The 24,000-nt window shown below is 42.0% G+C and overlaps 1 protein-coding gene across 1 annotated transcript in view; it reads left to right on the plus strand.

The window, feature by feature from the left end:
* LOC110517068 (disintegrin and metalloproteinase domain-containing protein 12) overlaps nt 1-24,000 on the plus strand; it is a 221,485-nt gene that overhangs the window by 12,025 nt on the left and 185,460 nt on the right. The window contains exon 2 of the mRNA XM_036988835.1: nt 16,279-16,403. Coding sequence (XP_036844730.1) covers nt 16,279-16,403 — 125 coding nt within the window. The remainder of the gene's footprint in view (nt 1-16,278; nt 16,404-24,000) is intronic.

Below are 24,000 nucleotides of genomic sequence, written 5' to 3' on the forward strand. Positions count from 1 at the left end.
GCTCCGTGAAGTAATCCGACAATGTTTACGCGACCATCTTGTCTATTTCAAATCTTCTCATTGATCAAGACAGACTGGCAGGTGGTCTCCATGTCTCAGGTCAGTCAGTTAAGGAGATGCTGGTAGACTGGCTGGTGGTCTCCATGTCTCAGGTCAGTCAGTTAAAGAGATGCTGGTAGACCGGCTGGTGGTCTCCATGTCTCAGGTCAGACAGTTAATGAGATGCTGGTAGACTGGCTGGTGGTCTCCATGTATCAGGTCAGTCAGTTGAAGAGATGCTGGTAGACTGGCTGGTGGTCTCCATTTCTCAGGTCAGTCAGTTAAGGAGATGCTGGTAGACTGGCTGGTGGTCTCCATGTCTCAGGTCAGTCAGAGATGCTGGTGGACTGGCTGGTGGTCTCTATGTCTCAGGTCAGTTAGTTAAAGAGATGCTGGTAGACTGGCTGGTGGTCTCCATGTCTCAGGTCAGTCAGAGATGCTGGTAGACTGGCTGGTGGTCTCCATGTCTCAGGTCAGTCAGTTAAGGAGATGCTGGTAGACTGGCTGGTGGTCTCCATGTCTCAGGTCAGTCAGAGATGCTGGTGGACTGGCTGGTGGTCTCTAGGTCTCAGGTCAGTTAGTTAAAGAGATGCTGGTAGACTGGCTGGTGGTCTCCATGTCTCAGGTCAGTCAGTTAAAGAGATGCTGGTGGACTGGCTGGTGGTCTCCATGTCTCAGGTCAGTCAGTTAAAGAGATGCTGGTAGACTGGCTGGTGGTCTCCAGGTCTCAGGTCAGTCAGAGATGCTGGTGGACTGGCTGGTGGTCTCTATGTCTCAGGTCAGTTAGTTAAAGAGATGCTGGTGGACTGGCTGGTGGTCTCCAGGTCTCAGGTCAGTCAGAGAAGCTGGGAGACTTGCAGTAATGCTGCAGCCTCGACACACATTTCTACGGCGTCGGGGATAGGTTGGAATCCATCCTCCTGGACTTGGACACAACTTCTCTCTATCGTTCTAATAAATAAAGTCAGAAAAAACAGAATAAAATATATTAAAATTAATAAGGAACTCAGTGCTATCTTAACGTGCTATCCCGGATATTGCCGGCTGGTGCTGTAGTGAAGCAATGCCTCTGGCGGCGTTGAACAGAGACGATTGCAATTTGACACTGTATTCATTTCACGCAGCACATGATCCCTTGTCACTTAAATGAACCGTGTTCCGTTATAGAGAGCCCTGACCTTTGTGACGATACAGTGGCAGAACTGATCTGATGACGTGGCCACTAACCCACCGCCACAGCTGTGTACTGTACATATAAATAACACAGTACATACCATGGCTGCTGGTGTACATACCGTCCCCTCTTCTCGTTCTACTGTAGCTAGTCTCCTACCTGCAGGACATACCATGGCTGCTGGTGTACATACCCTCCCCTCTTCTCGTTCTACTGTAGCTAGTCTCCTACCTGCAGTACATACCATGGCTGCTGGTGTACATACCCGCCCCTCTTCTCGTTCTACTGTAGCTAGTCTCCTACCTGCAGGACATACCATGGCTGCTGGTGTACATACCCTCCCCTCTTCTCGTTCTACTGTAGCTAGTCTCCTACCTGCAGTACATACCATGGCTGCTGGTGTACATACCCTCCCCTCTTCTCTTTCTACTGTAGCTAGTCTCCTACCTGCAGTACATACCATGGCTGCTGGTGTAAATACCCTCCCCTCTTCTCGTTCTACTGTAGCTAGTCTCCTACCTGCAGGACATACCATTGCTGCTGGTGTACATACCCTCCCCTCTTCTCGTTCTACTGTAGCTAGTCTCCTACCTGCAGTACATACCATGGCTGCTGGTGTACATACCCTCCCCTCTTCTCGTTCTGCTGTAGCTAGTCTCCTACCTGCAGGACATACCATTGCTGCTGGTGTACATACCCTCCCCTCTTCTCATTCTGCTGTAGCTAGTCTCCTACCTGCAGTACATACCATGGCTGCTGGTGTACATACCCTCCCCTCTTCTCGTTCTGCTCTAGCTAGTCTCCTACCTGCAGGACATACCATTGCTGCTGGTGTACATACCCTCCCCTCTTCTCATTCTGCTGTAGCTAGTCTCCTACCTGCAGTACATACCATGGCTGCTGGTGTACATACCCTCCCCTACTGTAGCTAGTCTCCTACCTGCAGGACATACCATGGCTGCTGGTGTACATACCCTCCCCTCTTCTTGTTCTGCTGTAGCTAGTCTCCTACCTCCTCTCCCCTCTTCTCTTTCTACTGTAGCTAGTCTCCTTCCTCCTCTCCCCTCCCCTCTTCTCTTCTCGTTCTACTGTACCTAGAGTCTCCTTCCCCTCTTCTCTTTCTAGTATAGCTGTATCCTGTCCTCCTTCTCATCTCTTTCTGGTATAGCTGAAAGAACAGGGAAGGAGGACCACAACCTGCGAGGGAAACATTGACCGCAACCTGAGAGGGAAACATTGACCACAACCTGAGAGGGAAACATTGACCACAACTCGAGAGGGAAACATTGACCACAACCTGAGAGGGGAACATTGAGCACAACCTGAGAGGGAAACATTGACCGCAACCTGAGAGGGAAACATTGACCACAACCTGAGAGGGAAACATTGACCACAACTCGAGAGGGAAACATTGACCACAACCTGAGAGGGGAACATTGAGCACAACCTGAGAGGGAAACATTGACCACAACCTGAGAGGGAAACATTGACCACAACCAGAGAGGGAAACATTGACCACAACCCGAGAGGGAAACATTGACCACAACCCGAAAGGGAAACATTGACCACAACCTGAGAGGGAAACATTGACCACAACCTGAGAGGGAAACATTGAACGCAACCATTGACTTTCCAAAAGGAAATGAAGCGTTGTGATGATTTACATGATTTACATCTGATTAGATTAGCTCTATAAAGAGCACACTTCCATATGTGTAAAACCCACCCTGCCATTGTAACTTTCTTTCAGTAAGACGAGCCCTGACTGAGCTGATAGAAAACGTTTTACTTACTATGACTGGGTTGATATGTGGTTGTATTACCTGGCTACTTTAAGATGAACGCTCCCTAAACTGTAAATTGTTCTGGACAAGAGCGTCTGCTAAATTATTAAAATTATCATTCTAAATGTACTTCCTGTTCCTGTTCCTACACTTTCAAAGACGAAGTTTCCTCGTCTACACATTCTATTCTCTCATTGGTTTTAATGCAACCCAATTCATTCTGATCTGCCTTTGCCATGATTGAATCCTCATGTTTTCATTGCCAAGACTGTGTTTCCCTCTAAGGTCTCAACATGAACTTTACACACTCTCCTCCCTCTCCAATCCAACAAGGCTGGAACCCAACACTGCACAGTGTACTGTGGTGTATTCTCTACATACACTTAATTTGTCCCGCACTGATCTTAAAAGTTTTTTTCCGCGTTAGATTGAGACGGGAAAATAGTGTTGGAGTTTGTAAACAAGGCTGAGTGTGTCTAGTGTCTTCTATAACGTCTAGTGTCTTCTATAACGTCTAGTGTCTTCTATAACGTCTAGTGTCTTCTATAACTTCTATAACATCTAGTGTCTTCTATAACATCTAGTGTCTTCTATAACTTCTAGTGTCTTCTATAACTTCTAGTGTCTTCTATAACTTCTATACCTTCTAGTGTCTTATATAACTTCTATAACGTCTAGTGTCTTCTATAACGTCTAGTGTCTTCTATAACTTCTATAAGGTCTAGTGTCTTCTATAAGGTCTAGTGTTTTCTATAACTTAAATAACGTCTAGTGTCTTCTATAACTTCTATAACTTCTAGTGTCTTCTATAAGGTCTAGTGTCTTCTATAACTTCTATAATGTCTAGTGTCTTCTATAAGGTCTAGTGTCTTCTATAACTTCTATTATGTCTAGTGTCTTCTATAACGTCTCGTGTCTTCTATAACTTCTATAACGTCTAGTGTCTTCTATAACTTCTATAATGTCTAGTGTCTTCTATAACGTCTCGTGTCTTCTATAACATCTAGTGTCTTCTTTAACTTCTAGTGTCTACTGTAACTTCTATAACGTCTAGTGCATATAGTGGCACCCTATTCCCTATATAGTGCACGCATACGCCCGCATACACACGCACACACGCACACACGCGCACACGCACGAGCACGCACGCGCGCACACACACACACACACACACACACACACGCACGCACGCACACACATACACACACACACGCACACACGCACACACACACACACACACACGCACGCACGCACAGAGACACACACACACAGAGACACACACACACAGAGAGACACACACACAGAGAGACACACACACGCACACACACGCACACACACACACACACACACACGCGCACGCACACACACGCACGCACGCACTGCTGTAACTTCTACTGTAACTTCTATAACGTCTAGTGCATATAGTGGCACCCTATTCCCTATATAGTGCACGCATACGCCCGCATACACACGCATACGCCCGCATACACACGCATACGCCCGCATACACACGCACACACGCAGACGCACGCACGCGCACGCACGCACGCACACACACACACACACACACGCACGCACGCACGCACACACATACACACACACACACGCACACACGCACACACACACACACACACGCACGCACGCACAGAGACACACACACACAGAGACACACACACACAGAGAGACACACACACAGAGAGACACACACACGCACACACACGCACACACACACACACACACACACACGCGCACGGACACGCACGCACGCACGCACGAACGCACACACACGCACGCACGCACACACACACACACACACACACACACGCACACACACACGCACACACACACGCACACACACACACACACACGCACGCACGCACAGAGACACACACGCACAGAGACACACACACACAGAGAGACACACACACATGCACACACGCACACACGCACACACGCACGCACACACGCGCGCACACACACACGCACACACGCACACACACGCACACACACACGCACGCACAGAGACACACACACACACAGAGAGACACACACACAGAGAGACACACACACAGAGAGACACACACACGCACACGCACACGCACGCACACGCACGCACACACGCACACGCACAGAGACACACACGCACAGAGACACACGCGCACAGAGACTCACGCACACAGAGAGACACGCACACAGAGAGACACGCACACACACACACACACACACACACACACACACACACACACACACACACACACGCACAGAGACACACACACACAGAGAGACACACATACGCACACACACACACACACACGCACGCGCACACACACACGCACACACGCGCACACAGAGACACCCACACGCGCACACACGCACACACACAGAGACACAGAGACACAGAGACACAGAGACACAGAGACACAGAGACACAGAGACACACACACAGAGACACAGAGACACACACACAGAGACACAGAGACACAGAGACACAGAGACACAGAGACACACACACAGAGACACACAGAGACACACACACAGAGACACAGAGACACAGAGACACACACACACAGACACAGAGACACAGAGACACACACACACACAAACACAGAGACACAGAGACACACAGGCACAAACAGACAGAAGAAGTTCTCAGACTGTCTATCTGACCTGACTGGTGGTCTCTCTTGACATTTGACCCTGTCATGTTTATTATGATCCTCCTGTGGTTTTAGGACCAGGGAGGGGTTCTGGCTGCTACAACAGGGATGCTGGTCTGTGTTCGTTCCTGTATGACCTCATACACAATCCCATCCTCCCATGATGCATGGTTCTCCTCATGCTGGCCCAGGCCGGATGGGAGTATGAGTTATACAGTCTGTTTGCTGAGCTAGTATCTTCTGGTCTGAGTTATTAGCTCAGTCATGATGAACGCCGTGCAGGGTTGAGGTTCTCAGTACAGACAGAAGAGCAAAGCCGTCTGTTCAGCTGGGGGGATGGGGAAGGAGAACGGTGATGGGGGAATATAGGGCAGCAGGGTTGGGGAATATAGGGCAGCAGGGCTGGGGAATGTAGGGCAGCAGGGCTGGGGAATGTAGGGCAGTGCTGCTGGGGAATGTAGGGCAGCAGGGCTGGGGAATGTAGGGCAGCAGGGCTGGGGAATGTAGGGCAGTAGTGCTGGGGAATGTAGGGCAGCAGGGCTGGGGAATGTAGGGCAGTGCTGCTGGGGAATGTAGGGCAGTACTGCTGGGGAATGTTGGGCAGCAGGGCTGGGGAATGTAGGGCAGTAGTGCTGGGGAATGTAGGGCAGCAGGGCTGGGGAATGTAGGGCAGTGCTGCTGGGGAATGTAGGGCAGTACTGCTGGGGAATGTTGGGCAGCAGGGCTGGGGAATGTAGGGCAGTAGTGCTGGGGAATGTAGGGCAGCAGTACTGGGGAATGTAGGGCAGCAGGGCTGGGGAATGTAGGGCAGCAGGGCGGTGGAATGTAGGGCAGCAGGGCTGGGGAATGTAGGGCAGTACTGCTGGGGAATGTTGGGCAGCAGGGCTGGGGAATGTAGGGCAGTAGTGCTGGGGAATGTAGGGCAGCAGTACTGGGGAATGTAGGGCAGCAGGGCTGGGGAATGTAGGGCAGCAGGGCGGTGGAATGTAGGGCAGCAGGGCTGGGGAATGTAGGGCAGCAGGTCTGGGGAATGTAGGGCAGTGGTGCTGGGGAATATAGGGCAGTGGTGCTGGGGAATGTAGGGCAGCAGGGCTGAGGAATATAGGGCAGTGGTGCTGGGGAATGTAGGGCAGCAGGGCTGAGGAATATAGGGCAGTGGTGCTGGGGAATGTAGGGCAGCAGGGCTGAGGAATATAGGGCAGTGGTGCTGGGGAATGTAGGGCAGCAGGGCTGAGGAATATAGGGAAGTGGTGCTGGGGAATATAGGGCAGTGGTGCTGGGGAATGTAGGGCAGCAGGGCTGGGGAATGTAGGGCAGCAGGGCTGAGGAATGTAGGGCAGCAGGGCTGGGGAATGTAGGGCAGCAGGGCTGAGGTTCCTTAAACAGTGGACGGCTGTGGTCAGTGTTGGTTTTAGTTGACATAGTTGTCAAACAGGTAGACTCAACAGTTATTACGTATCTGTTATCAGCTAAGTGATGCACATCAGAGTTGAGCTTTGGAGGTTTTCTCAGTACAGACAAATAGAACAAATGGACAACAGCTGGTTCAGTTGGGGAGTACAGGTCAGGAACATGGTGTTGGGGTTAGTTAATAATGCTGGTTCAGTACAGGTCAGGAACATAGTGGTGGGGTTAGGTCAGGAACATAGTGTTGGGGTTAGTTAATAATGCTGGTTCAGTACAGGTCAGGAACATGGTGTTGGGGTTAGGTCAGGAACATAGTGGTGGGGTTAGGTCAGGAACATGGTGTTAGGGTTAGGTCAGGAACATAGTGGTGGGGTTAGGTCAGGAACATAGTGTTGGGGTTAGTTAATAATGCTGGTTCAGTACAGGTCAGGAACATAGTGGTGGGGTTAGGTCAGGAACATAGTGGTGGGGTTAGTTATCAAGGCTGGTTCAGTACAGGTCAGGAACATAGTGTTGGGGTTAGGTCAGGAACATAATGGTGGGGTTAGGTCAGGAACATGGTGTTGGGGTTAGGTCAGGAACATAGTGGTGGGGTTAGGTCAGGAACATAGTGGTGGGGTTAGGTCAGGAACATAGTGTTGGGGTTAGTTATCAAGGCTGGTTCAGTACAGGTCAGGAACGTAGTGTTGGGGTTAGGTCAGGAACATAGTGGTGGGGTTAGGTCAGGAACATGGTGGTGGGGTTAGGTCAGGAACATGGTGTTAGGGTTAGGTCAGGAACATAGTGGTGGGGTTAGGTCAGGAACAGTGTTGGGGTTAGTTAACAAGGCTGGTTCAGTACAGGTCAGGAACATAGTGGTGGGATTAGGTCAGGAACATAGTGGTGGGGTTAGGTCAGGAACATAGTGGTGGGGTTAGGTCAGGAACGTAGTGGTGGGATTAGGTCAGGAACATAGTGGTGGGGTTAGGTCAGGAACATAGTGGTGGGGTTAGGTCAGGAACATAGTGGTGGGGTTAGGTCAGGAACATAGTGGTGGGGTTAGGTCAGGAACATAGTGGTGGGGTTAGGTCAGGAACATAGTGGTGGGGTTAGGTCAGGAACGTAGTGGTGGGGTTAGGTCAGGAACATAGTGGTGGGGTTAGGTCAGGAACATAGTGGTGGGGTTAGGTCAGGAACGTAGTGGTGGGGTTAGGTCAGGAACATAGTGGTGGGGTTAGGTCAGGAACAGTGTTGGGGTTAGTTAACAAGGCTGGTTCAGTACAGGTCAGGAACATAGTGTTGGGGTTAGGTCAGGAACATAGTGGTGGGGTTAGGTCAGGAACATAGTGGTGAGGTTAGGTCAGGAACATAGTGGTGGGGTTAGGTCAGGAACGTAGTGGTGGGGTTAGGTCAGGAACGTAGTGGTGGGGTTAGGTCAGGAACGTAGTGGTGGGGTTAGGTCAGGAACATAGTGGTGGGGTTAGGTCAGGAACATAGTGGTGGGGTTAGGTCAGGAACATAGTGGTGGGGTTAGGTCAGGAACATAGTGGTGGGGTTAGGTCAGGAACATAGTGGTGGGGTTAGGTCAGGAACGTAGTGGTGGGGTTAGGTCAGGAACGTAGTGGTGGGGTTAGGTCAGGAACGTAGTGGTGGGGTTAGGTGAGGAACATAGTGGTGGGGTTAGGTCAGGAACATAGTGGTGGGGTTAGGTCAGGAACATAGTGGTGGGGTTAGGTCAGGAACATAGTGGTGGGGTTAGGTCAGGAACATAGTGGTGGGGTTAGGTCAGGAACATAGTGGTGGGGTTAGGTCAGGAACATAGTGGTGGGGTTAGGTCAGGAACATAGTGGTGGGGTTAGGTCAGGAACATAGTGTTGGGGTTAGTTATCAAGGCTGGTTCAGTAAAGGTCAGGAACATAGTGGTGGGGTTAGGTCAGGAACATGGTGGTGTGGTTAGGTCAGGAACATAGTGGTGGGGTTAGGTCAGGAACGTAGTGGTGGGGTTAGGTCAGGAACATAGTGGTGGGGTTAGGTCAGGAACATAGTGGTGGGGTTAGGTCAGGAACATAGTGGTGTGGTTAGGTCAGGAACATAGTGGTGGGGTTAGGTCAGGAACGTAGTGGTGGGGTTAGGTCAGGAACATAGTGGTGGGGTTAGGTGAGGAACATAGTGGTGGGGTTAGGGTTAGGTCAGGAACATAGTGGTGGGGTTAGGTCAGGAACATAGTGGTGGGGTTAGGTCAGGAACATAGTGGTGGGGTTAGGTCAGGAACATAGTGGTGGGGTTAGGTCAGGAACATAGTGGTGGGGTTAGGTCAGGAACATAGTGGTGGGGTTAGGTCAGGAACATAGTGGTGGGGTTAGGTCAGGAACATAGTGGTGGGGTTAGGTCAGGAACATAGTGGTGGGGTTAGGTCAGGAACATAGTGGTGGGGTTAGGTCAGGAACGTAGTGGTGGGGTTAGGTCAGGAACATAGTGGTGGGGTTAGGTCAGGAACATAGTGGTGGGGTTAGGTCAGGAACATAGTGGTGGGGTTAGGTCAGGAACATAGTGGTGGGGTTAGGTCAGGAACATAGTGGTGGGGTTAGGTCAGGAACGTAGTGGTGGGGTTAGGTCAGGAACATAGTGGTGGGGTTAGGTCAGGAACATAGTGGTGGGGTTAGGTCAGGAACATAGTGGTGGGGTTAGGTCAGGAACATAGTGGTGGGGTTAGGTGAGGAACATAGTGGTGGGATTAGGTCAGGAACGTAGTGGTGGGGTTAGGTCAGGAACATAGTGGTGGGGTTAGGTCAGGAACAGTGTTGGGGTTAGGTCAGGAACATAGTGGTGGGGTTAGATCAGGAACATGGTGGTGGGGTTAGGTCAGGAACAGTGTTGGGGTTAGGTCAGGAACATAGTGGTGGGGTTAGGTCAGGAACATAGTGGTGGGGTTAGGTCAGGAACATAGTGGTGGGGTTAGGTCAGGAACATAGTGGTGGGGTTAGGTCAGGAACATAGTGTTGGGGTTAGTTATCAAGGCTGGTTCAGTACAGGTCAGGAACGTAGTGGTGGGGTTAGGTCAGGAACGTAGTGGTGGGGTTAGGTCAGGAACGTAGTGGTGGGGTTAGGTCAGGAACATAGTGTTGGGGTTAGGTCAGGAACGTAGTGGTGGGGTTAGGTCAGGAACATAGTGGTGGGGTTAGGTCAGGAACGTAGTGGTGGGGTTAGGTCAGGAACATAGTGGTGGGGTTAGGTCAGGAACATAGTGGTGGGGTTAGGTCAGGAACATAGTGGTGGGGTTAGGTGAGGAACATAGTGGTGGGGTTAGGTCAGGAACATAGTGGTGGGGTTAGGTCAGGAACATAGTGGTGGGGTTAGGTCAGGAACATAGTGGTGGGGTTAGGTCAGGAACATAGTGGTGGGGTTAGGTCAGGAACGTAGTGGTGGGGTTAGGTCAGGAACATAGTGGTGGGGTTAGGTCAGGAACATGGTGGTGGGGTTAGGTCAGGAACATAGTGGTGGGGTTAGGTCAGGAACATAGTGGTGGGGTTAGGTCAGGAACATAGTGTTGGGTTTAGGTCAGGAACATAGTGGTGGGGTTAGGTCAGGAACATAGTGGTGGGGTTAGGTCAGGAACAGTGTTGGGGTTAGTTAACAAGGCTGGTTCAGTACAGGTCAGGAACATAGTGGTGGGGTTAGGTCAAGAACGTAGTGGTGGGGTTAGGTCAGGAACATAGTGGTAGGGTTAGGTCAGGAACGTAGTGGTGGGGTTAGATCAGGAACATAGTGGTGGGGTTAGGTCAGGAACATAGTGGTGGGGTTAGGTCAGGAACATAGTGGTGGGGTTAGGTCAGGAACATAGTGGTGGGGTTAGGTCAGGAACATAGTGGTGGGGTTAGGTCAGGAACATAGTGGTGGGGTTAGGTCAGGAACATAGTGGTGGGTTTAGGTCAGGAACATAGTGGTGGGGTTAGGTCAGGAACGTAGTGGTGGGGTTAGGTCAGGAACATAGTGGTGGGGTTAGGTCAGGAACATAGTGGTGGGGTTAGGTCAGGAACATAGTGGTGGGGTTAGGTCAGGAACATAGTGGTGGGGTTAGGTCAGGAACATAGTGGTGGGGTTAGGTCAGGAACATAGTGGTGGGGTTAGGTCAGGAACATAGTGTTGGGGTTAGGTCAGGAACATAGTGGTGGGGTTAGGTCAGGAACGTAGTGGTGGGGATAGGTCAGGAACATAGTGGTGGGGTTAGGTCAGGAACATAGTGGTGGGGTTAGGTCAGGAACATAGTGGTGGGGTTAGGTCAGGAACGTAGTGGTGGGGTTAGGTCAGGAACATAGTGGTGGGGTTAGGTCAGGAACATAGTGGTGGGGTTAGGTCAGGAACGTAGTGTTGGGGTTAGGTCAGGAACATAGTGGTGGGGTTAGGTCAGGAACATAGTGGTGGGGTTAGGTCAGGAACATAGTGGTGGGGTTAGGGTTAGGTCAGGAATATAGTGGTGGGGTTAGGTCAGGAACATAGTGGTGAGGTTAGGTCAGGAACATAGTGGTGGGGTTAGGGTTAGGTCAGGAATATAGTGGTGGGGTTAGGTCAGGAACATAGTGGTGGGGTTAGGTCAGGAACATAGTGTTGGGGTTAGTTAACAAGTCTGGTTCAGTACAGGTCAGGAACATAGTGGTGGGGTTAGGTCAGGAACATAGTGGTGGGGTTAGGTCAGGAACATAGTGGTAGGGTTAGTTAATGAGGCTGATTCAGTACAGGTCAGGAACATGGTGTTGGGGTTAGTTAACAAGTCTGGCTAACAGTGAAGGACAGAGAAACTTCAGGGATTAGTTAACAAGGCTGGCTAACAGTGAAGGACAGAGGAACTTCAGGGATTAGTTAACAAGGCTGGCTAACAGTGAAGGACAGAGGAACTTCAGGGATTAGTTAACAAGGCTGGCTAATAGTGAAGGACAGAGGAACTTCAGGGATTAGTTAACAAGGCTGGCTAACAGTGAAGGACAGAGGAACTTCAGGGATTAGTTAACAAGGCTGGCTAGCAGTGAAGGACAGAGGAACTTCAGGGATTAGTTAACAAGGCTGGCTAACAGTGAAGGACAGAGGAACTTCAGGGATTAGTTAAAAAGGCTGGCTAACAGTGAAGGACAGAGGAACTTCAGGGATTAGTTAACAAGGCTGGCTAACAGTGAAGGACAGAGGAACTTCAGGGATTAGTTAAAAAGGCTGGCTAACAGTGAAGGACAGAGGAACTTCAGGGATTAGTTAACAAGGCTGGCTAACAGTGAAGGACAGAGGAACTTCAGGGATTAGTTAACAAGGCTGGCTAACAGTGAAAGACAGAGGAACATCAGGGATTAGTTAACAAGGCTGGATAACAGTGAAAGACAGAGGAACATCAGTGGTTTGTCTGACTCAGAAATTCCCGATTGAGTCATGAGAATGAGAAGATAAAGAAATGGATTGAAGAAAAGAGACACATCGCAGACTGTTGAATGCTCTCACAGTTTTATTGTGAAACGTTTCCACTGAAATGTCTTGGTTAGGCTTTGTTAACACTGTGTAGTTCTCTCACGCACGCACGCACGTGCGCACACACACACACACACACACGCACACGCACACGCACACGCACTCGCACTCGCACTCGCACTCGCACCCACACACACACACACACACACACACACACACACACACACACACACACACACACACACACACACACACACACACACACGCTGGTCAATATCCTTCAGTTCCCCCTCTGAAACAAGCTGGTCAATATCCTTCAGTTCCCCTCTGAAACACGCTGGTCAAAATCCTTCAGTTCCCCCTCTGAAACAAGCTGGTCAATATCCTTCAGTTCCCCTCTGAAACACGCTGGTCAAAATCCTTCAGTTCCCCCTCTGAAACACGCTGGTCAAAATCCTTCAGTTCCCCTCTGAAACACGCTGGTCAAAATCCTTCAGTTCCCCCTCTGAAACACGCTGGTCAATATCCTTCAGTTCCCCCTCTGAAACAAGCTGGTCAATATCCTTCAGTTCCCCTCTGAAACACGCTGGTCAAAATCCTTCAGTTCCCCCTCTGAAACACGCTGGTCAAAATCCTTCAGTTCCCCCTCTGAAACACGCTGGTCAATATCCTTCAGTTCCCCCACTGAAACACACTTCCTCTAAGCTCCCCCCCCCCCCCCCCCCCCCCCACCCCCCACACACACTTCCTCTAAGCCCACACACGAACACAGCCGACCGACTGACCGACCGCATAATGACCAAAAACAAATCAGTCAGTCACACAAACACACAGAGGGAATCCAGCGGCCTGGAAATGATCAGTCTTTGAGAGAGAGAGTCTTAGCCAGAAGAACAAAACACACAGAGGGAATCCAGCGGCCTGGAAATGATCAGTCTTTGAGAGAGAGAGTCTCATCCAGAAGAACAAACAAACAATAGATTCACAATGTTTGTCCTGAGACAAATGGAGCCAATAAACTGTTCTGTGTTAAGACAAGCCACTGGATCTCCAGAGTGCTTCCCAAATGGCACCCCATTCCCCATATAGTGCACTACTTTGGACCAGGGCCTATAGGGTATCATTTTAGACACAGCCCTGGGTTTCGATTTCCCCACTAGTCTGAGGAGAGCTGATTACTGTAGTAGAGATCCTGTTAGCATGGTCTTTAGGTACCCTGCTATTGGATTAGTAGAGATCCTGTTAGCATGGTCTTTAAGTACCCTGCTATTGGATTAGTAGAGATCCTGTTAGCATGGTCTTTAATTACCCTGCTATTGGATTAGTAGAGATCCTGTTAGCATGGTCTTTAATTACCCTGCTATTGGATTAGTAGAGATCCTGTTAGCATGGTCTTTCAGTACCCTGCTATTGGATTAGTAGAGATCCTGTTAGCATGGTCTTTAAGCACCCTGCTATTGGATTAGTAGAGATCCTGTTAGCATGGTCTTTAAACACCCTGCTATTGGATTAGTAGAGATCCTGTTAGCATGGTCTTTCAGTACCCTGCTATTGGATTAGTAGAGATCCTGTTAGCATGGTCTTTAAGCACCCTGCTATTGGATTAGTAGAGATCCTGTTAGCATGGTCTTTAAACACCCTGCTATTGGATTAGTAGAGATCCTGTTAGCATGGTCTTTATTAAGCACCCTGCTATTGGATTAGTAGAGATCCTGTTAGCATGGTCTTTAAACACCCTGCTATTGGATTAGTAGAGATCCTGTTAGCATGGTCTTTAAACACCCTGCTATTGGATTAGTAGAGATCCTGTTAGCATGGTCTTTAAACACCCTGCTATTGGATTAGTAGAGATCCTGTTAGCATGGTCTTTAAACACCCTGCTATTGGATTAGTAGAGATCCTGTTAGCATGGTCTTTATTAAGCACCCTGCTATTGGATTAGTAGAGATCCTGTTAGCATGGTCTTTAAACACCCTGCTATTGGATTAGTAGAGATCCTGTTAGCATGGTCTTTAAACACCCTGCTATTGGATTAGTAGAGATCCTGTTAGCATGGTCTTTAAACACCCTGCTATTGGATTAGTAGAGATCCTGTTAGCATGGTCTTTAAACACCCTGCTATTGGATTAGTAGAGATCCTGTTAGCATGGTCTTTAAACACCCTGCTATTGGATTAGTAGAGATCCTGTTAGCATGGTCTTTAGGTACCCTGATATTGGATTAGTAGAGATCCTGTTAGCATGGTCTTTCAGTACCCTGCTATTGGATTAGTAGAGATCCTGTTAGCATGGTCTTTAAACACCCTGCTATTGGATTAGTAGAGCTCCTGTTAGCATGGTCCTTTAGCACCCTGCTATTGGATTAGTAGAGATCCTGTTAGCATGGTCTTTCAGGAGCCTGCTATTGGATTCTGGAGCCAGTGTGTCTGTGTGTGAGTTCATGATGGAGTTTTAGAGGCAGATTGCTGTCTCGGTCACAGTCCTGAGTGGCAAAACACTCAGCTGCCCTCCTGTTTCATCTCACCCTCCTAAAGCTCCTCAGGCGATACACAGTGCCTGGCCGGTATTGGATTTTGGGGGAAAATGTGGTCAGTCATAATCGACTGAAGCCCCAGAGCTCTTAGGACAGGGACCATTAGGTCTCACTTAACTCAGACAGACAGAACAGAACACTCCTCAGAGACTGAAAGTAGATAAGTAGACCACACAGAATGAGAATAACCAAATCTTAGAAAGCTCAGATACCTCAACTCCTCCATGTGGTTATCACAGAGATCACTAGCATTCCAAGCTCAGAGGGCCAAAACCTATGGCCCAAACCTATGACCCAAACCCCAAGAGATACAAGGAGCCAATCCAAGCTGAGAGATACCAAATCTACGGTCTAAACCCCTAGAGACACAAGGAAGCAATCCAAGCTTGGAATACTCAGGCTCAGAATGCTTAGAACCCCCCCCCCCCCCCAACATAATTATTCAAATGAACATCAGCTTGTGTTGATGGGATGGTTCTGGTTTCCAGGGAGACTGACATTTCTTCTCATCCCTTGATGTCTAAATGCTACTAGTGATTAGTGATGTGTGTGCGTGTGTGTGTGTGTGTGTGCGTCAGGCTCTTTGTGTTAACTGACAGTCTATATAAAAGCACAAAAACAGATGTCTTGAAAGAACGCTGAGTTTTGTTTTTTTGATGGCTGCCATTTTTACGATTTCATTATCTTGTCAGCTGCAACACAAGGTGCTATTTGCACGGTCTGTCTGCCAGATAGGACTACAGTAATTACACGTAATTGTGACATCCTGTATTACAGGGTGAGTACCATGTCAAACCCTGTTCTACCACGTACAGTTTAACTGTTACAATGCCCCCCCCCCCCCCCCCCCCCCAGGTCTTCATAATGGGGATGGGATGACAGATCCGCATTACAAGTGCCTGCAGGAAAACAGCTCAGTGAAGAACGAGGCTGCCGTCTATGTTAAACCAACGTCAGTTTCCCAGACTGATACACTCCCTGTACATTTTGAATGGGATGAGTATGTCCGCTGTCATCCAAGTGGATGTCTTTCCTCATTGAAGTGAGCACTATCTTGTTGTTTCTGTAGGTCAGTGTCCACTGTCATCCAAGTGGATGTCTTTCCTCATCGAAGTGAGCACCATCTTGTTGTTTCTGTAGGCTTTCGTTGTTGACTGAGCTGAATCTCTACAGACGCTCAACGTCAATGGGATTTGGGTGAGTACGTCAGCGAAGTCTCGTTACGTCTTCTGACGCGTTTTACTTCTCTCGTCCACAGGGAGACCACTTACCGCAACCAATCAGCAGAGGTCTACCGCCAAGCTGAAACACTACGGGACTACTGTACCTCTCCTATTGGTCGGAGAAGAAGAATGGAGACCAGTCACTCTGCTCCAATCACAGGTCAATATCAACCAGGGCGGGTCTACACAAGAAAAAAAAAAAAATGCCTATTGGCTATCAGATTGTAGCCTGGAATTAAACTGAATAAACAATAGTGAAACAGAGGCGATACTCAGTCTACTACTCTATATAGAATATATCTATGGTATATAGTCTACTACTCTATATAGAATATATCTATGGTATATAGTCTACTACTCTATATAGTATATATCTATGGTATATAGTCTACTACTCTATATAGTATATATCTATGGTATATAGTCTACTACTCTATATAGTATATATCTATGGTATATAGTCTACTACTCTATATAGTATATATCTATGGTATATAGTCTACTACTCTATATAGTATATATCTATGGTATATAGTCTACTACTCTATATAGTATATATCTATGGTATATAGTCTACTACTCTATATAGTATATATCTATGGTATATAGTCTACTACTCTATATAGTATATATCTATGGTATATAGTCTACTACTCTATATAGTCTACTACTCTATATAGTATATAGTCTACTACTCTATATAGTATATAGTCTACTACTCTGTATAGTATATATCTATGGTATATAGTCTACTACTCTATATAGTATATATCTATGGTATATAGTCTACTACTCTATATAGTATATATCTATGGTATATAGTCTACTACTCTATATAGTATATAGTCTACTACTCTGTATAGTATATATCTATGGTATATAGTCTACTACTCTATATAGTATATATCTATGGTATATAGTCTACTACTCTATATAGTCTACTACTCTATATACTATATAGTCTACTACTCTATATAGTATATAGTCTACTACTCTGTATAGTATATAGTCTACTACTCTATATACTATATAGTCTACTACTCTATATAGTATATAGTCTACTACTCTGTATAGTATATAGTCTACTACTCTATATACTATATAGTCTACTACTCTATATAGTATATAGTCTACTACTCTATATAGTATATAGTCTACTACTCTATAGAGTATATAGTCTACTACTCTATATAGTATATAGTCTACTACTCTATATAGTATATAGTCTACTACTCTATATAGTATATAGTCTACTACTCTATATAGTATATAGTCTACTACTCTGTATAGTATATAGTCTACTACTCTATATAGTATATAGTCTACTACTCTGTATAGTATATAGTCTACTACTCTATATAGTATATAGTCTACTACTCTGTATAGTATATAGTCTACTACTCTATATAGTCTACTACTCTATATAGTATATAGTCTACTACTCTATATAGTATATAGTCTACTACTCTATAGAGTATATAGTCTACTACTCTATATAGTATATAGTCTACTACTCTATATAGTATATAGTCTACTACTCTATATAGTATATAGTCTACTACTCTGTATAGTATATAGTCTACTACTCTATATAGTATATAGTCTACTACTCTGTATAGTATATAGTCTACTACTCTATATAGTATATAGTCTACTACTCTATATAGTATATAGTCTACTACTCTGTATAGTATATAGTCTACTACTCTATATAGTATATAGTCTACTACTCTATATAGTATATAGTCTACTACTCTGTATAGTATATAGTCTACTACTCTATATAGTATATATCTATGGTATATAGTCTACTACTCTATATAGTCTACTACTCTATATAGTATATAGTCTACTACTCTGTATAGTATATAGTCTACTACTCTATATAGTATATAGTCTTCTACTCTATATAGTATATAGTCTACTACTCTATATAGTATATAGTCTACTACTCTGTATAGTATATAGTCTACTACTCTATATAGTATATAGTCTTCTACTCTATATAGTATATAGTCTACTACTCTATATAGTATATAGTCTACTACTCTGTATAGTATATAGTCTACTACTCTATATAGTATATAGTCTACTACTCTATATAGTATATAGTCTACTACTCTATATAGTATATAGTCTACTACTCTGTATAGTATATAGTCTACTACTCTATATAGTATATAGTCTACTACTCTATATAGTATATAGTCTACTACTCTATATAGTATATAGTCTACTACTCTATATAGTATATAGTCTACTACTCTATATAGTCTACTACTCTGTATAGTCTACTACTCTGTATAGTATATAGTCTACTACTCTATATAGTATATAGTCTACTACTCTATATAGTATATAGTCTACTACTCTATATAGTATATAGTCTACTACTCTATATAGTATATAGTCTACTACTCTATATAGTATATATCTATGGTATATAGTCTACTACTCTATATAGTATATAGTCTACTACTCTGTATAGTATATAGTCTACTACTCTATATAGTATATAGTCTACTACTCTATATAGTATATAGTCTACTACTCTGTATAGTATATAGTCTACTACTCTATATAGTATATAGTCTTCTACTCTATATAGTATATAGTCTACTACTCTATATAGTATATAGTCTACTACTCTATATAGTATATAGTCTACTACTCTATATAGTATATAGTCTACTACTCTATATAGTATATAGTCTACTACTCTATATAGTATATAGTCTACTACTCTATATAGTCTACTACTCTATATAGTCTACTACTCTGTATAGTCTACTACTCTATATAGTATATAGTCTACTACTCTATATAGTATATAGTCTACTACTCTATATAGTATATAGTCTACTACTCTATATAGTATATAGTCTACTACTCTATATAGTATATAGTCTACTACTCTATATAGTATATAGTCTACTACTCTATATAGTATATAGTCTACTACTCTATATAGTCTACTACTCTATATAGTATATAGTCTACTACTCTGTATAGTATATAGTCTACTACTCTATATAGTATATAGTCTACTACTCTATATAGTATATATCTATGGTATATAGTCTACTACTCTATATAGTATATATCTATGGTATATAGTCTTCTACTCTATATAGTATATAGTCTACTACTCTATATAGTATATAGTCTACTACTCTATATAGTATATAGTCTACTACTCTATATAGTATATAGTCTACTACTCTATATAGTATATATCTATGGTATATAGTCTACTACTCTATATAGTATATAGTCTACTACTCTGTATAGTCTACTACTCTATATAGTATATAGTCTACTACTCTATATAGTATATAGTCTACTACTCTATATAGTATATAGTCTACTACTCTATATAGTATATAGTCTACTACTCTATATAGTATATAGTCTACTACTCTATATAGTATATAGTCTACTACTCTATATAGTATATATCTATGGTATATAGTCTACTACTCTGTATAGTCTACTACTCTGTATAGTCTACTACTCTATATAGTATATAGTCTACTACTCTATATAGTATATAGTCTACTACTCTGTATAGTCTACTACTCTATATAGTATATAGTCTACTACTCTATATAGTATATAGTCTACTACTCTATATAGTCTACTACTCTATATAGTATATAGTCTACTACTCTATATAGTATATAGTCTACTACTCTGTATAGTCTACTACTCTATATAGTATATAGTCTACTACTCTATATAGTCTACTACTCTATATAGTCTACTACTCTATATAGTATATAGTCTACTACTCTGTATAGTCTACTACTCTATATAGTATATAGTCTACTACTCTATATAGTATATAGTCTACTACTCTGTATAGTCTACTACTCTATATAGTATATAGTCTACTACTCTATATAGTATATAGTCTACTACTCTGTATAGTCTACTACTCTATATAGTATATAGTCTACTACTCTGTATAGTATATAGTCTACTACTCTATATAGTATATAGTCTACTACTCTATATAGTATATAGTCTACTACTCTATATAGTATATAGTCTACTACTCTATATAGTATATAGTCTACTACTCTATATAGTATATAGTCTACTACTCTATATAGTATATAGTCTACTACTCTATATAGTCTACTACTCTATATAGTATATAGTCTACTACTCTATATAGTATATAGTCTACTACTCTATATAGTATATAGTCTACTACTCTATATAGTATATAGTCTACTACTCTATATAGTATATAGTCTACTACTCTATATAGTCTACTACTCTATATAGTATATATCTATGGTATATAGTCTACTACTCTATATAGTATATATCTATGGTATATAGTCTACTACTCTATATAGTATATAGTCTACTACTCTATATAGTATATAGTCTTCTACTCTATATAGTATATAGTCTACTACTCTATATAGTATATAGTCTACTACTCTATATAGTATATAGTCTACTACTCTATATAGTATATAGTCTACTACTCTATATAGTATATAGTCTACTACTCTATATAGTATATAGTCTACTACTCTATATAGTATATAGTCTACTACTCTATATAGTATATATCTATGGTATATAGTCTTCTACTCTGTATAGTCTACTACTCTGTATAGTCTACTACTCTATATAGTATATAGTCTACTACTCTATATAGTATATAGTCTACTACTCTATATAGTATATAGTCTACTACTCTATATAGTATATAGTCTACTACTCTATATAGTATATAGTCTACTACTCTATATAGTATATAGTCTACTACTCTATATAGTATATATCTATGGTATATAGTCTACTACTCTGTATAGTCTACTACTCTGTATAGTCTACTACTCTATATAGTATATAGTCTACTACTCTATATAGTATATAGTCTACTACTCTATATAGTATATAGTCTACTACTCTATATAGTATATAGTCTACTACTCTATATAGTATATATCTATGGTATATAGTCTACTACTCTGTATAGTCTACTACTCTGTATAGTCTTCTACTCTATATAGTATATAGTCTACTACTCTATATAGTATATAGTCTACTACTCTATATAGTCTACTACTCTATATAGTATATAGTCTACTACTCTATATAGTATATAGTCTACTACTCTATATAGTATATAGTCTACTACTCTATATAGTCTACTACTCTATATAGTATATATCTATGGTATATAGTCTACTACTCTATATAGTATATATCTATGGTATATAGTCTACTACTCTATATAGTATATAGTCTACTACTCTATATAGTATATAGTCTTCTACTCTATATAGTATATAGTCTACTACTCTATATAGTATATAGTCTACTACTCTATATAGTATATAGTCTACTACTCTATATAGTATATAGTCTACTACTCTATATAGTATATAGTCTACTACTCTATATAGTATATAGTCTACTACTCTATATAGTATATAGTCTACTACTCTATATAGTATATATCTATGGTATATAGTCTACTACTCTATATAGTATATAGTCTACTACTCTATATAGTATATAGTCTACTACTCTATATAGTATATAGTCTACTACTCTATATAGTATATAGTCTACTACTCTATATAGTATATAGTCTACTACTCTATATAGTATATAGTCTACTACTCTATATAGTATATAGTCTACTACTCTATATAGTATATAGTCTACTACTCTATATACTATATAGTCTACTACTCTATATAGTATATAGTCTACTACTCTATATAGTATATAGTCTACTACTCTGTATAGTATATATCTATGGTATATAGTCTACTACTCTATATAGTATATAGTCTACTACTCTATATAGTATATAGTCTACTACTCTATATAGTATATATCTATGGTATATAGTCTACTACTCTGTATAGTATATAGTCTACTACTCTATATAGTATATAGTCTACTACTCTATATAGTATATATCTATGGTATATAGTCTACTACTCTATATAGTATATAGTCTACTACTCTATATAGTATATAGTCTACTACTCTATATAGTATATAGTCTACTACTCTATATAGTATATAGTCTACTACTCTATATAGTATATAGTCTACTACTCTATATAGTATATAGTCTACTACTCTATATAGTATATAGTCTACTACTCTATATAGTATATAGTCTACTACTCTATATAGTATATAGTCTACTACTCTATATACTATATAGTCTACTACTCTATATAGTATATAGTCTACTACTCTATATAGTATATAGTCTACTACTCTGTATAGTATATATCTATGGTATATAGTCTACTACTCTATATAGTATATAGTCTACTACTCTATATAGTATATAGTCTACTACTCTATATAGTATATAGTCTACTACTCTATATAGTATATATCTATGGTATATAGTCTACTACTCTATATAGTATATAGTCTACTACTCTATATAGTATATAGTCTACTACTCTATATAGTATATATCTATGGTATATAGTCTACTACTCTATATAGTATATAGTCTACTACTCTATATAGTATATAGTCTACTACTCTATATAGTATATATCTATGGTATATAGTCTACTACTCTATATAGTATATAGTCTACTACTCTATATAGTATATAGTCTACTACTCTATATAGTATATAGTCTACTACTCTATATAGTATATATCTATGGTATATAGTCTACTACTCTATATAGTATATAGTCTACTACTCTATATAGTATATAGTCTACTACTCTATATAGTATATAGTCTACTACTCTATATAGTATATAGTCTACTACTCTATATAGTATATATCTATGGTATATAGTCTACTACTCTATATAGTATATAGTCTACTACTCTATATAGTATATAGTCTACTACTCTATATAGTATATAGTCTACTACTCTATATAGTATATATCTATGGTATATAGTCTACTACTCTGTATAGTATATAGTCTACTACTCTATATAGTATATAGTCTACTACTCTATATAGTATATATCTATGGTATATAGTCTACTACTCTATATAGTATATAGTCTACTACTCTATATAGTATATAGTCTACTACTCTATATAGTATATAGTCTACTACTCTGTATAGTATATAGTCTACTACTCTATATAGTATATAGTCTACTACTCTATATAGTATATAGTCTACTACTCTATATAGTATATAGTCTACTACTCTATATAGTATATAGTCTACTACTCTATATAGTATATAGTCTACTACTCTATATAGTATATAGTCTACTACTCTATATAGTATATAGTCTACTACTCTATATAGTATATAGTCTACTACTCTATATAGTATATAGTCTACTACTCTATATAGTATATAGTCTACTACTCTGTATAGTCTACTACTCTATATAGTATATAGTCTACTACTCTATATAGTATATAGTCTACTACTCTATATAGTATATAGTCTACTACTCTATATAGTATATATCTATGGTATATAGTCTACTACTCTATATAGTATATAGTCTACTACTCTGTATAGTATATATCTATGGTATATAGTCTACTACTCTATATAGTATATAGTCTACTACTCTATATAGTATATAGTCTACTACTCTGTATAGTATATAGTCTACTACTCTATATAGTATATAGTCTACTACTCTATATAGTATATAGTCTACTACTCTATATAGTATATAGTCTACTACTCTATATAGTATATAGTCTACTACTCTATATAGTATATAGTCTACTACTCTATATAGTATATATCTATGGT

The sequence above is a fragment of the Oncorhynchus mykiss genome, chromosome 1 (assembly GCF_013265735.2).
Source record: "Oncorhynchus mykiss isolate Arlee chromosome 1, USDA_OmykA_1.1, whole genome shotgun sequence".
Taxonomy (NCBI): Eukaryota; Metazoa; Chordata; class Actinopteri; order Salmoniformes; family Salmonidae; genus Oncorhynchus; species Oncorhynchus mykiss.